At 38.9% G+C, this 13,089-nt stretch overlaps 1 protein-coding gene across 1 annotated transcript in view; it reads left to right on the top strand.

Moving 5' to 3' along the window:
* Positions 1-13,089, top strand: part of LOC118344014 — a 46,415-nt gene that overhangs the window by 31,473 nt on the left and 1,853 nt on the right. Inside the window, exons 4-8 of the mRNA XM_035683747.1 lie at positions 2,016-3,128; positions 3,630-3,878; positions 4,326-4,961; positions 5,091-5,871; positions 6,010-6,344. Coding sequence (XP_035539640.1) covers positions 2,016-3,128; positions 3,630-3,878; positions 4,326-4,961; positions 5,091-5,871; positions 6,010-6,344 — 3,114 coding nt within the window. The remainder of the gene's footprint in view (positions 1-2,015; positions 3,129-3,629; positions 3,879-4,325; positions 4,962-5,090; positions 5,872-6,009; positions 6,345-13,089) is intronic.

The raw sequence follows: 13,089 nt of genomic DNA, 5'->3' as shown, positions 1-13,089 counted from the left end.
GGGCCTACTCTTAAAGATCTTTTGCAAGTTCCAGATGGGCCAATTACAAGATCAAGGGCAAAGAAGATCAAGGAAGCAATGCAAGGATTGGTGCAATCCACCTGGGATGAAGCCAGCAAGAGCCCAACACTGAAGATGGGTCTGAAAGAAGAAGAACCAGTTTTGATCCACTTTATTCAAGCTGTGGAAGACATGACTTAAAGATACGGCCTATTGTTATTGGAGGCTTCCAATTTGGTTAAATGATTTATTTTATTAGTTTAGAATAAGTGGGCTTGAAGATGCTTGGCTCACATGTCTTATTTCTTTTGAACTATGTTTTTGGGAAGGCCTTGTATTTTGGCCAAGGGCTTATTTGGAAAATTACATTTTAGGAACTAGGGTTTCATCAATTTACTGTTGGGGTTACTGTAGCCGCGCGTACTGTAGCCGGTACTGTTCATCAAGGGTAATTTTGGGTAAAAGGGGCATTATTTTGGCTAGGGTTTTGATTAGGTTTGGCTTTAAAAACTCTTTGTAGCCTCATTTGAGAGTTAGACAATATTGAATTTTATTTGTGAGTTGAGTTTTCTCCTCTTGTTCTTGATTGAACTCTTGAACTTATCAAAGGTAAATCACAACCTTTGTGGCGTTCCTCCTTTGTAATCTGGGTTCTTGAGACGGGTTCTTCAACGGGTCTAGATTTTAATATAATCTAGGTTCTTGAAACGAGTTCTCATCGGGTCTAGATTCTCCATCCTTGACTTGATTTTTGGCTTTCTTGGGGAGTTTTCAAATTGATTGTGGGTTCAAGGGAATTCATTCCCACGGGTTCATATCATTTGGTATTCAGAGCAAGGTTTCCAATCAGGTCTTATTCTATCTTTTATTTCTTGCATATTTAATTCTAGGGCGTCATTCTTCTAGGATTGATTACAAAAAAAAAAATAGTGGTGGTTAGCAGATTTCTTCACTATTGTTAGGGTTGCTGAAATTCATTGTTCTAGGGTTTGTGTTGGCTGAAATCTCTTGTTCTAGGGGCTGCCGTATATCACTTGCCCAAGGGTTTTTGAGTTATTGTTAGGGTTTTTCTCAACTGCTTATTCTTGATTGTGATCAAATCAGTTGGTGAAAGGAAAAGAAAAGAAAAGAAAAGAAAGAAAAAAAAATCGTGAAAAAAAAAAAAAAATTCGAGATTTTTTTTTCTTGAGCCTTATCATCAAAGGGGGTGATTCTAGTTGGTATCTTGTCTTATTGTTACTGTTTCATTCGTATAATTTCCTTGATTCACGTGCCATTTTTTTTTTCATTCCTTCCGTGTTTCTCTTGTTCTTGTTTCTTGGATCTAATTACTAGTTGGGATAAAACAAGGTTGCTTTGTCTTGATTGAGTCAATTAGTTCTTAAAGAACTTGAGTGGGAAAACTCTTGAGGTAAAAGGCAAAGAGAGTGTGAGACTATTATCGGAAAAAGCCAATTAGGAGTGAAACACGAGTGGAGTGTCTTTATTCGAGTGTAAACACGTGAGGGAGTGTGTGAGGTTTATTTATTTATTTTTTTTGCCACTAACATTCTCTTGTGCAGCGCCTGATAATGTCTCATCGGAGTAGCGCATCACCAAGGGGGAGAGCAGATAACTCATCCTTTGTGCTGCAAGCCATGCAACAACAGTTTGAGCGGTTGAACTTGGTGTTGGGTGAAGTGAGGGATAGGATGGATCATCAAGAAGCAGCGATTAGAAATCTACAAGGTAGGAGGGATAGGAGGCGACGTGAGCATAGAGTTGAAAATCAGTATGAGAATGAAGGAGATGGTGAGGAAGAGGAAGATTTAGCATCTGACGTTGGGTCGGGTAGAAATAGAGGAGTTAGGCATGAAAGAGGACTTGAGGGGAATCTAAGGGGTCGGGATGGTGTAGATAGAGACCTTGGTAGCATCAAAATGAAAATACCATCTTTCCAAGGTAGAACTGACCCTGAGGTTTATCTAGAGTGGGAGAAAAAAATAGAGTTGGTGTTTGATTGCCATAATTACTCTGAGGAGAAGAAAGTGAAGTTGGCGGTAATTGAGTTCACTGATTATGCTATTATTTGGTGGGATCAATTAGTGACCAATAGGAGAAGGAATTATGAGAGGCCTATAGAGACATGGGGAGAGTTGAAAGCTCTCATGAGGCGGAGATTTGTTCCTAGCCATTACTATAGAGACCTTTTCCAGAAATTACAAAATCTTACACAGGGGTCTAGGAGTGTGGAGGATTACCATAAGGAGATGGAGGTGGCGATGATTCGGGCTAATGTAGAGGAGGACCGAGAGGCCACCATGGCTAGATTTTTGAGTGGGTTGAATAGGGACATAGCCAATGTAATTGAATTGCAGCATTATGTGGAGATAGAGGACATGGTGCACATGGCTATGAAGGTGGAGAGGCAATTAAAGAGAAAAGGGACAGCAAGGTACACTACGGTTTCTAGCACTACTTGGAAATCAAAATGGGATAGGAATGATCCAGCTGAAGCAAAGAGAAAGACCGAACCACCTAAGGGAAAAGATGAGGGAACTAGCAACAAACCCAAGGTAGAATCCCAACCTTCACGGAATAGAGATATCAAATGTTTTAAGTGTTTGGGTTCAGGGCACATTGCTTCTCAATGTCCAAATAGGAGGGTGATGATTATGCGTGACAATGGGGAGGTGATGACTGAGAGTGAGGATGATAGTGATGAGGTGCCCGAGTTGGATGATGCTAGTGATGATGATGGAGTGGTATACCCTGTGACAGGTGAGTCTCTTGTTGCCAGGCGTGCTCTTAATGCACACATTAAGGTGGATGATGCAGAGCAACAGAGAGAGAACATTTTCCATACTAGATGCCATGTCAACAATAAGGTATGTAGTATGATCATTGATGGAGGGAGTTGTACTAATGTGGCTAGCACTACTTTGGTTGAGAAATTGAATTTACCAACCTTAAAACACTCTAGACCATACAAATTGCAGTGGTTGAATGATTGTGGAGAGGTTAGGGTGGATAAACAAGTGTTAGTTACTTTTTCTATTGGGAAGTATCAAGATGAGGTGCTTTGTGATGTTGTGCCTATGCATGCGGGCCATATTTTGTTGGGGAGGCCGTGGCAGTATGATAGGAGAGTGACACATGATGGGTTCAAGAACATGTACAGCTTTGAAAAGGAGGGCAAAACAATTAAACTTGCTCCTTTAACTCCAAGCCAGGTCTATGAGGACCAATTGAAATTGAAAAGTGAGGTTGCTCAAAAAAGAAAGAGTGAAAATGAGAGTGATCAGAAGAGAAAGAGTGAAAATGAGAGTGATCAAAAAAGGAAGAGTGAAAAAGAGATTGAGCAAAAAAGAAAGAGTGAGAGTGAATATGAGCATAAAAGAAAGAGTGAGAAAGAAAGTAGAGAGGTGGCTGAGAGTAAAGAAAAAATAGTGGAGCCACGAGAGAAAAAAGAAAGAGAGTCTTCTGAGAGAAAAGGAAAGGCAAAAGTGAGTTTCTATGCAAGAGAGAGTGAGGTTAAGAGGGCTTTCTTCGCAGATCGCCCTATGATTTTTCTTGTCTATAAAGAGTCTTATCTTACTCTTGATGAAACTAACCAGTCTCTTCCTAGTTTGGCTGTTTCTTTGTTGCAGGAGTTTGAGGATGTATTCCCGGAGGAGATGCCAAATGAGTTGCCACCCATTAGAGGCATTGAGCACCAGATTGATTTTGTGCCCGGGGCTGCTATTCCAAACCGACCAGCCTATAGGAGTAATCCAGAGGAGACAAAGGAGCTTCAGAGGCAAGTTGAGGATTTGATGAGCAAGGGGTACGTGAGGGAGAGCATGAGCCCTTGTGCAGTACCAGTGCTACTAGTGCCAAAGAAGGATGGGACGTGGAGGATGTGCATTGATTGCAGGGCGGTCAACAATATCACGGTAAAGTATCGCCATCCCATTCCTAGATTGGATGATATGCTTGATGAATTGCATGGCTCATGTATTTTCAGTAAAATTGATCTTAAAAGTGGGTACCATCAAATTAGAATGAAAGAGGGTGATGAATGGAAAACTGCTTTTAAGACTAAGTATGGGCTTTATGAATGGTTGGTTATGCCATTTGGACTTACAAATGCGCCCAGTACTTTCATGAGATTAATGAACCATGTCCTACGTGCATTCATAGGCAAGTTTGTGGTTGTGTACTTTGATGATATCTTAGTGTACAGCAAGAACTTAAATGAACATATTGAGCATTTGAGATATGTGTTTGATGTGTTGAGATGTGAAAAGTTGTATGCTAATTTCAAGAAATGTGCCTTTTGCATGGAAAAAGTTGTTTTTCTTGGTTACGTTGTTAGTACAAAGGGTATTGAGGTGGATGAAGAGAAAGTCAAGGCCATCAAGGAGTGGCCAACGCCAAAAAGCATCACTGAGGTAAGAAGCTTTCATGGGTTGGCTAGCTTTTATCGGCGTTTTGTTAAAGACTTCAGCACCATTGCTGCACCACTCACTGAGGTAATTAAAAAGAATGTTGAGTTTCATTGGGGGGCTAATCAAGAGAATGCTTTTGCCACTATTAAAGAAAGGTTGTGCTCTGCACCTGTGTTAGCATTACCTGATTTTAACAAAGCTTTTGAGATTGAATGTGATGCCTCAGGAATAGGGATTGGAGCCGTTTTGATGCAGGATAGGCGGCCCATAGCCTTCTTCAGTGAAAAGTTAAGTGGGGCATCCCTGAAGTACCCTACTTATGACAAAGAGCTTTATGCTCTTGTTCGTGCATTAGAGACTTGGCAGCACTACCTATGGCCAAGGGAATTTGTGATCCACACCGATCATGAATCATTGAAGCATCTCAAGGGTCAAGGTAAGTTGAATAAAAGGCATGCTAGATGGATGGAATACATTGAGACCTTTCCCTATGTCATCCGTTACAAGCAAGGTAAGGAGAACATTGTTGCTGATGCTCTATCCCGGAGGTATGTACTTCTTACTTCTATGAGTGCCAAAATGCTTGGGTTTGAATACGTGAAAGACATGTATGCCGATGATGCTGATTTTTCAAATGTGTATGTGGCATGTGATAAGGCGGCATTTGGTAAGTTTTACAAGCATGATGGTTATTTGTTTAAAGAAAGCAAACTTTGTCTGCCAAATTGTTCTATGCGTGAGTTATTGGTGCGTGAGGCACATGGTGGGGGATTAATGGGACACTTTGGTGTCAAGAAAACTTTAGACATTTTGCATGAACATTTCTTTTGGCCTAAGATGAAGAGAGATGTTAACCGTATTTGTGGAAGGTGCATTACATGTAGAAAGGCCAAATCTAAGGTTTTGCCACATGGGTTGTATACACCCTTACCCGTTCCTAGTGAGCCATGGGTAGACATATCTATGGACTTTGTTTTGGGGCTGCCTAGGACCAAAAGGGGTAGAGATTCTATTTTTGTTGTTGTGGATAGATTCAGTAAGATGGCACATTTCATTCCATGCCATAAAACAGATGATGCAACAAATATAGCTGACTTGTTTTTCAGGGAGATAGTGCGACTCCATGGTGTACCTAGGAGTATTGTTTCTGATAGGGATGTTAAATTCCTTAGCTACTTTTGGAAGGTGTTGTGGGGGAAATTGGGTACTAAGCTCTTATTTTCCACTACTTGTCATCCACAGACTGATGGTCAGACTGAAGTAGTTAATAGGACTTTAACTCAGCTTTTACGCACTGTTGTTCATAAGAATTTAAAAACTTGGGAGGATTGTTTGCCATTTATAGAGTTTGCATATAATAGGACGATGCATACTACTACTTCATACTCTCCTTTTGAAATTGTTTATGGATTTAATCCACTTACTCCTTTGGATTTGATGCCTTTACCTATTGATGACAGGAGTAGTTTGGATGGACAAAAGAAGGCGGAGTTGGTGAAGTCACTTCATGAGAGGGTACGTCTTCAAATTGCCCAAAAGAATGAAAGGGTTGCTTCCCAAGCCAATAAAGGACGAAGGCGTGTCATCTTTGAACCAGGAGATTGGGTTTGGGTTCACATGCGCAAAGAAAGATTCCCAGCCCATAGAAGGACTAAGTTGCATCCTCGAGGAGATGGACCTTTCCAAATTCTTGAGAAAATTAATGACAATGCATATAAAGTGGATCTTCCAGGTGAGTATAAAGTTTCTGCAACTTTCAATGTTTCTGATCTTTCTCCTTTTGATGTAGGTGAAGATTCGAGGTCGAATCCTTTTGAGGAGAGGGGGAATGATAGGAACCAAGGTGGGCCTACTCTTAAAGATCTTTTGCAAGTTCCAGATGGGCCAATTACAAGATCAAGGGCAAAGAAGATCAAGGAAGCAATGCAAGGATTGGTGCAATCCACCTGGGATGAAGCCAGCAAGAGCCCAACACTGAAGATGGGTCTGAAAGAAGAAGAACCAGTTTTGATCCACTTTATTCAAGCTGTGGAAGACATGACTTAAAGATACGGCCTATTGTTATTGGAGGCTTCCAATTTGGTTAAATGATTTATTTTATTAGTTTAGAATAAGTGGGCTTGAAGATGCTTGGCTCACATGTCTTATTTCTTTTGAACTATGTTTTTGGGAAGGCCTTGTATTTTGGCCAAGGGCTTATTTGGAAAATTACATTTTAGGAACTAGGGTTTCATCAATTTACTGTTGGGGTTACTGTAGCCGCGCGTACTGTAGCCGGTACTGTTCATCAAGGGTAATTTTGGGTAAAAGGGGCATTATTTTGGCTAGGGTTTTGATTAGGTTTGGCTTTAAAAACTCTTTGTAGCCTCATTTGAGAGTTAGACAATATTGAATTTTATTTGTGAGTTGAGTTTTCTCCTCTTGTTCTTGATTGAACTCTTGAACTTATCAAAGGTAAATCACAACCTTTGTGGCGTTCCTCCTTTGTAATCTGGGTTCTTGAGACGGGTTCTTCAACGGGTCTAGATTTTAATATAATCTAGGTTCTTGAAACGAGTTCTCATCGGGTCTAGATTCTCCATCCTTGACTTGATTTTTGGCTTTCTTGGAAAGTTTTCAAATTGATTGTGGGTTCAAGGGAATTCATTCCCACGGGTTCATATCACAAACATGGACAATGAAATAAAAAAGAATCAATGGAACGACACTCCAAGCAATTGAAAAACTTAGAGATGCAGGAAATCCTAGAATTTTGAAACCCTAGGTAATGCAAATTTCAGCCAAACCCAAAACCTTAAGAATTTCGGCAGCCTACTTTTTATTTCAAATTTTTTTTTTTTGGCAACCCTAGAACAATGAAGCCCTAGAATTAAATTTAAGGATACTAAAATTAAAAAATAGAATCAGACCTGATTGGAAACCTTGCTCTGAATACCAAATGATATGAACCCGCGGGAAAGGAATCCCTTGAACCCACAGTCAATTTGAAAACTTCCCAAGAAAGCCAAAATCAAGTCAAAGGATGGAGAACCTAGACCCGATGAGAACTTGTTTCAAGAACCTAGATTATATTAAAATCTAGACCCGTTGAAGAACCCGTCTCAAGAACCCAGATTACAAAGGAGGAACGCCACAAAGGTTGTGATTTACCTTTGATAAGTTCAAAAGTTCAATTAAGAACAAGAGGAGATAAAACTCAACTCACAATGAGTAACTTCATCAAATTTCATAAACTTCATAATCTGATTAGAATGAGGCTACATAGAGTATTTAAAGCAAAACCTAATGAAACCCTAGCCAAAATAAACCCCCATCTTCCAAAAGTGCCCCTGGATGAACAGTGCCGCGGCTACAGTGCCGTGCTACAGTACTCGGCTACAGTAACCCTAACCCTAGTTCAATAAAATAATAACTTTCCCAACATGCCCTTGCATAGGCTCCCTTAAGTCCTTCTCATAATAAACTCAATTATTCTAAACTAATAAAATAAGTTCTTTAAATGAATTAAATAAGTTGAAACCCTTCAAGAGTCCAAAGCCTTTAAGTCTTGTCGTTGCCCTCTTCCGTAGCTGATCAAATGAATTAAAATTGGATCTTCATCCTTCAAGCCCCATCTTGAATGTTGGGCTCTTGCTAAACTTGTCCCAAATGGATTACATCAATCCTTGCATTTTCTCATTGATCTTCTTGGCCCATCTGGAAGTTGCAAATGATCTTTAAGACTAGACACATCTTGGTTCCCATCAACGAGTCTACAGACAACGTAGTCTCAATATGAGTTGTCCTACGGTCACTGGCAGGTACTCACTGTGCATATGGGGAGCTATGACGTTACCACATGTTATGATGTTTCGATTAATTATGAATTGCTAATAATGACGAAATTTTATGATGAAGTTATGTTTTCAAAAAATTGAAGTAAAAATGTTGTCTGAATGAAAACGTCTCTCCATTTTTCTGAAAATGTTAAGGAATCTGGATGGGAGACACGCATAATGATTTTCTACATTGAATTTCATATTTATCATCCTTTATGCTTAATTTATTTTGTGCACATTGGTTGTTTAACTTACTGAATCTCACCCTTTTTGGGACCACTATCATTTCACTCGGAATGGTAGAAGTTGTGTCAGACCTCGAGGAGGACGAGCTAGATAAAGCACTGGATCCAACTGATTGAGTTGGAGCCAGACCTTGAGAAGAGACTAGATTTGATCCTTATGTATATAGCCCAAGTCCTTCTTGCTGTAGAACGCATGAAGTGGATGATTTGACTTTGATCCTTAGTTGTACTAAGTTTATGCTACGATTTGACTTTGAACTTGATGGTCACCAATGCATTGGGATGTTCTTAATTAGTCTAGTATAAGTTATATTTTCACTCTTATTTTAGCTGCAATTATTGCATACTGCTAGTTGTATACTAGGATGCGTTTCATATTAACTATCATGTACGGGGGTATGTAACCTTGTGTTGCATGTCCCGACGCTCTATGTCTCCGTTCTATCCGAAGTGGAGGCTGGGGGTCACAAGCTGTAAGCTCCACGTTGCATCTACGGCTTCTAATCAACCTCCTCCAGTCTGCCAGTGTCTGCTCCGTACCCTGATCCTGACACATCGTCTACCATATGGGGGGAATGGTAGTTGGGACTATCACGGTGAGATTTGATTTCAAATCTCAGCAAGTTAACAGGAGTGAAACCCCCAACCTCCGCTTAGGATGGAACTGAGAGTTAGAGCCTTGGGACATGCAAAACAAGGTTGCATACCCCCGTACATGATAGTTAATATGCAATGCATCCTAGTATGCAACTAGAAGTATGCAATAATCGCAGCAAAAATAAAATGTGTAAGTATCAAATACACCAGAATAACTAAAAACATCCCAACTTCGTTAGAAATCATTAAGTTTAGAACACTAACGTAGCATAGACTTAATACAAGTAAGAGTTAAAGTCAAATCAATTCTCTTCATGCAATCTAAAGTATGAAGGACTTGGACTATAAACATTAGGATTAAATCCAATCTCCTCTCAAGGTCCGGCTCCTCCTCAATTAGTCAGATCCAGTGCTCCATCTAGCTCGATCTACTCAAGACCTGGCACAACTTCTATCATTCCAAGTTGGTCCCACAAGGGGTGAGATTTTCTCGAAATCTCAGTAAGTTAAACAACCAACGTGCACACAGATAAATTAAGCATCAAGAATGATAACTATGTAATGCATGAAATGTAGAAAGAAAATCAATATGCATGTCTCTCATCCAGATTCCTCAACATTTTAGAGAAATGGAGACAGGTTTTCCTTCAATAAACATTTTTGCAATCATTTTTGAAAACATTACTTCATCATAAACTTTCATCAATATTAGCAATTCATAATTAACATCATAATGTGTGGTAGCGTCACGGCTTCCCATATGTGCACTGTGAGTACCTTCTGGTGATCTTAGTACAAGTCATGTTGAAACTACGTTGTCTATAGACTCTTTCTCAATGCATTTGTAAATATAACATAACTTCATAACATGTGCACCCACCAGCATTAAGTGTCGTAACATATCGACTTCACTCCAGCATTCTTTAAAAGAACTCATTCGAAACCTGTTGACTGTTTTTCATCAACTTAGAGGTTACCACTCTATTCTTAAACACTCTAGAGTAGACATAGGAGTTTCACTAGGATAATTTTACACCCTAGCCTTTGGGGCGTGACAAAAATTATTTTTATGCTATGCTTGGAAAATGTATTCCATGACATGTGCATCGTAGGAAGTTTTCATGTGAAACTGACTTTTATATGCAATATGCTAAAAATGGTGAAACTCTCATATGTCATGTAAGTATGCACTCAATGTATCATATAAAATGATATTTTATGCTCAAAAATTGAAATATGAATGAAACATTTATCAATTCTTCATAAATAATATATCAAGGTGTAAGTTAGAGGTCAACTTACAAACTTCCTAAGTAATTTGAAAATAACGTTGTAGCTGTATAAATCAAGTGTGTACTAAGTTAGGATTAATACCAAAGGTTTCAAAAATTGGGTATTTACAAAAAACCCCTACACTTTTAAAAATAGCTATTTAGGCCCTAAATTTTTACTAATTGTAAACGAATTTTAAATTTAACCAAATTTCATAGACTTCATATTTTCAGCATTCTAAAACCACCTATGCCATTGAATTTTTAAAAATCAAATTGAAACTTGCCCAAACAGTCTCAACCCGTAGCATGCATCCTAGTTGATGCCTAAGTGTGTTTTCAACTATTGATCCCTATGAATGCATGCATATGAGATTTTATTTATTCACAAATGATCACATCTTTAATGACATAATGAAGGCTAATTATTGGATAATCAAGTTCATCCCAACAATTAATCATGGATAAGAAATCCTTAATCACCAATATGTTCAAAGCAGATACATGCTTGATGATCAAAACAAGATAGATTCAAAACCAACCATGGCATACTTTTAACCACAATTTAAACCTTCCATAATCATGTTAAGACAAAGATAAATCAGATCAAATCATGCTTACGACATGTCATAGCTAAATTCTCACTTAAAATCAGTTAATCATTCAAACCATCTCTTAATTGACCTGGTTTTGAACTAAGCATGATAACCTTCTCAAAACTCAACCAAATTCTGTACCAACACTTTGAAACAAAGCTTGACATGCTTACTAAGAACAAAACCAAGAAAAATAACAAATTTCATGGCGTTCCAAGCACTCAAGACAGCCTTACACAAGAACACTCAAGAACTCACCAAGAACTCACTCAATTTCACACTTTTGATCTCTAAAAGGGAAAAGTGCTCTCAAGGCTCAAGAGGAAACTTGGACCTGAGGTGTGGATGAAATGAGGAGGTGAGGAGGTGAGGGAGGTATTATAGGGTTCAAGAAGGGTGGAGACGTTGGCCTTGGTGCAAGGTGATTGGGTGAAGTGGCAGGTGCACAAGTCTGGAAATGTTTCAAATTGTATCATGGGCTTATGTCACCTTGTGAAAGTGGAATAGTGGCCTAAAACCACCATGATTCTCTCTTTACTATAGCTACATTGGTCCTATAGAGGTTTCTAGGTAGTGGGGCATCATTTAGGTGGCAGAAAATCACTCAAACCACCCTTGCAAACCGGTGGATTCAGATGGTTTTCTTTGGCAGATTTTGGACTTTGGTTTTGAATTGTTTTGGGTGGAAAAAATTGAGTCAATTTATTCATGATGGTCATGGGAAGTCTTGGTAATTGGGTGGTGAAGGAGGTGGTGTGGAGTGGTGTCTAAACCATGGCAGATGGTTGGTTAAATTGCAACTCAATCGGTTCCTACACAAATTAGACCAAGGTGCACTCGATTTGGTCATTTGAGTTAGTTTATGTAACCAATTTCATCCAAGACTCAAATTGGGTTTGAAGGGGTCTCATGAGGTGTTTAAGAACCATATTAACTGATATGAACTCCACCAACAATTGTGATGAAACCCGATAACAATGATGGCTTGGAACCCTAAGATCGTATTGACAAGATTTGTTGAGCCTTGACCAGTCACCGAACTAGATGAAAAACCAAGACTACGAAGGATTGAAAACGCCACACCAAGAAATCAGAATCGAGGTGATAAGTTTGGAGCTTGAACGCCACAAGATTAACTTGATAAGTTCAAAGAGTTCTTTGAAGAACCAAGAGGAACACAAGACCTCACAAAGACAAATAAGCTTCTGAAATTTCACATCTGATAATAAAACTCGAAATAACCCCTTTATATACTTGGAACAACCGTCCAAGAATAGGAAAAGTCATAACTACAGCTTTAAAAGCAACACAAATATTAACATAACAAGTCCCACGAATTTTAGGCCTCTTGGACTTCTAGAGGCAGCCAGTAATGACAAAATGACTAAATTCAATGTATTTCACGTACCCAGGCAAGACCAAGTTCATTCACCTATTTAATATTCTTGAAACTTAACAAATTCACGTCCTTTAATAGTCAGACCATTCATCATATTTCTATGTGCTAATTAGCCTCTTCAATTGCCTTGATGACATGGACTAAGTCTTGAATATTATTTGAGCCCATCTTGGTCTTTTTAGAATCAGCCCAATTCTCTTGGATTAGCCCATTTAGTGCTTCCTTGAATCGTTTGGCTCTAAGTCTTGTAATTGGGCCACTAGGAAGTGACAAAGGGTCTTTTGCAAATTCAGCTCCATTCCCACTTGTATGATCAGCATGTCCAGCTCCTTGGTTTGCATCATTAACCTTCTGGAAAAAACACAAAAATGTTGGGCCAAAGGGCAAAACAGTCAAAGCATACAAAGGAAAATACACAAAGCCGATTGATGCAAGGTTTGGGTTTAATATGTCATTTTCCTTAATGATATGTGGGGAAGGGTATTAGCAATGTCTAATTATGATGTAATGAAGTAATAATTCAAGAAAAATTGAATTAAAAGGTTTAAGAAAATATTAAACAAAATTAAGCTTCAAAGTATGGCTTAAAGTTCACTAACCTCAAGTATGATGGTTAATGGTCTTAGCCAATTTTCAAAACTTAATTTGGCCACTTAGGGTATGATTTGGGCTTAAAGAAACCAATAGTATGGTGTATTGGGCTTTTGGTCTTGAATGGTGAAATAAACTCAAACATGGCTTTGGGCCTTGAGGA

This window comes from Juglans regia, chromosome 12, assembly GCF_001411555.2.
Source record: "Juglans regia cultivar Chandler chromosome 12, Walnut 2.0, whole genome shotgun sequence".
NCBI classification, from domain to species: Eukaryota; Viridiplantae; Streptophyta; class Magnoliopsida; order Fagales; family Juglandaceae; genus Juglans; species Juglans regia.
This window is presented reverse-complemented; position numbering and strand designations above follow the sequence as displayed.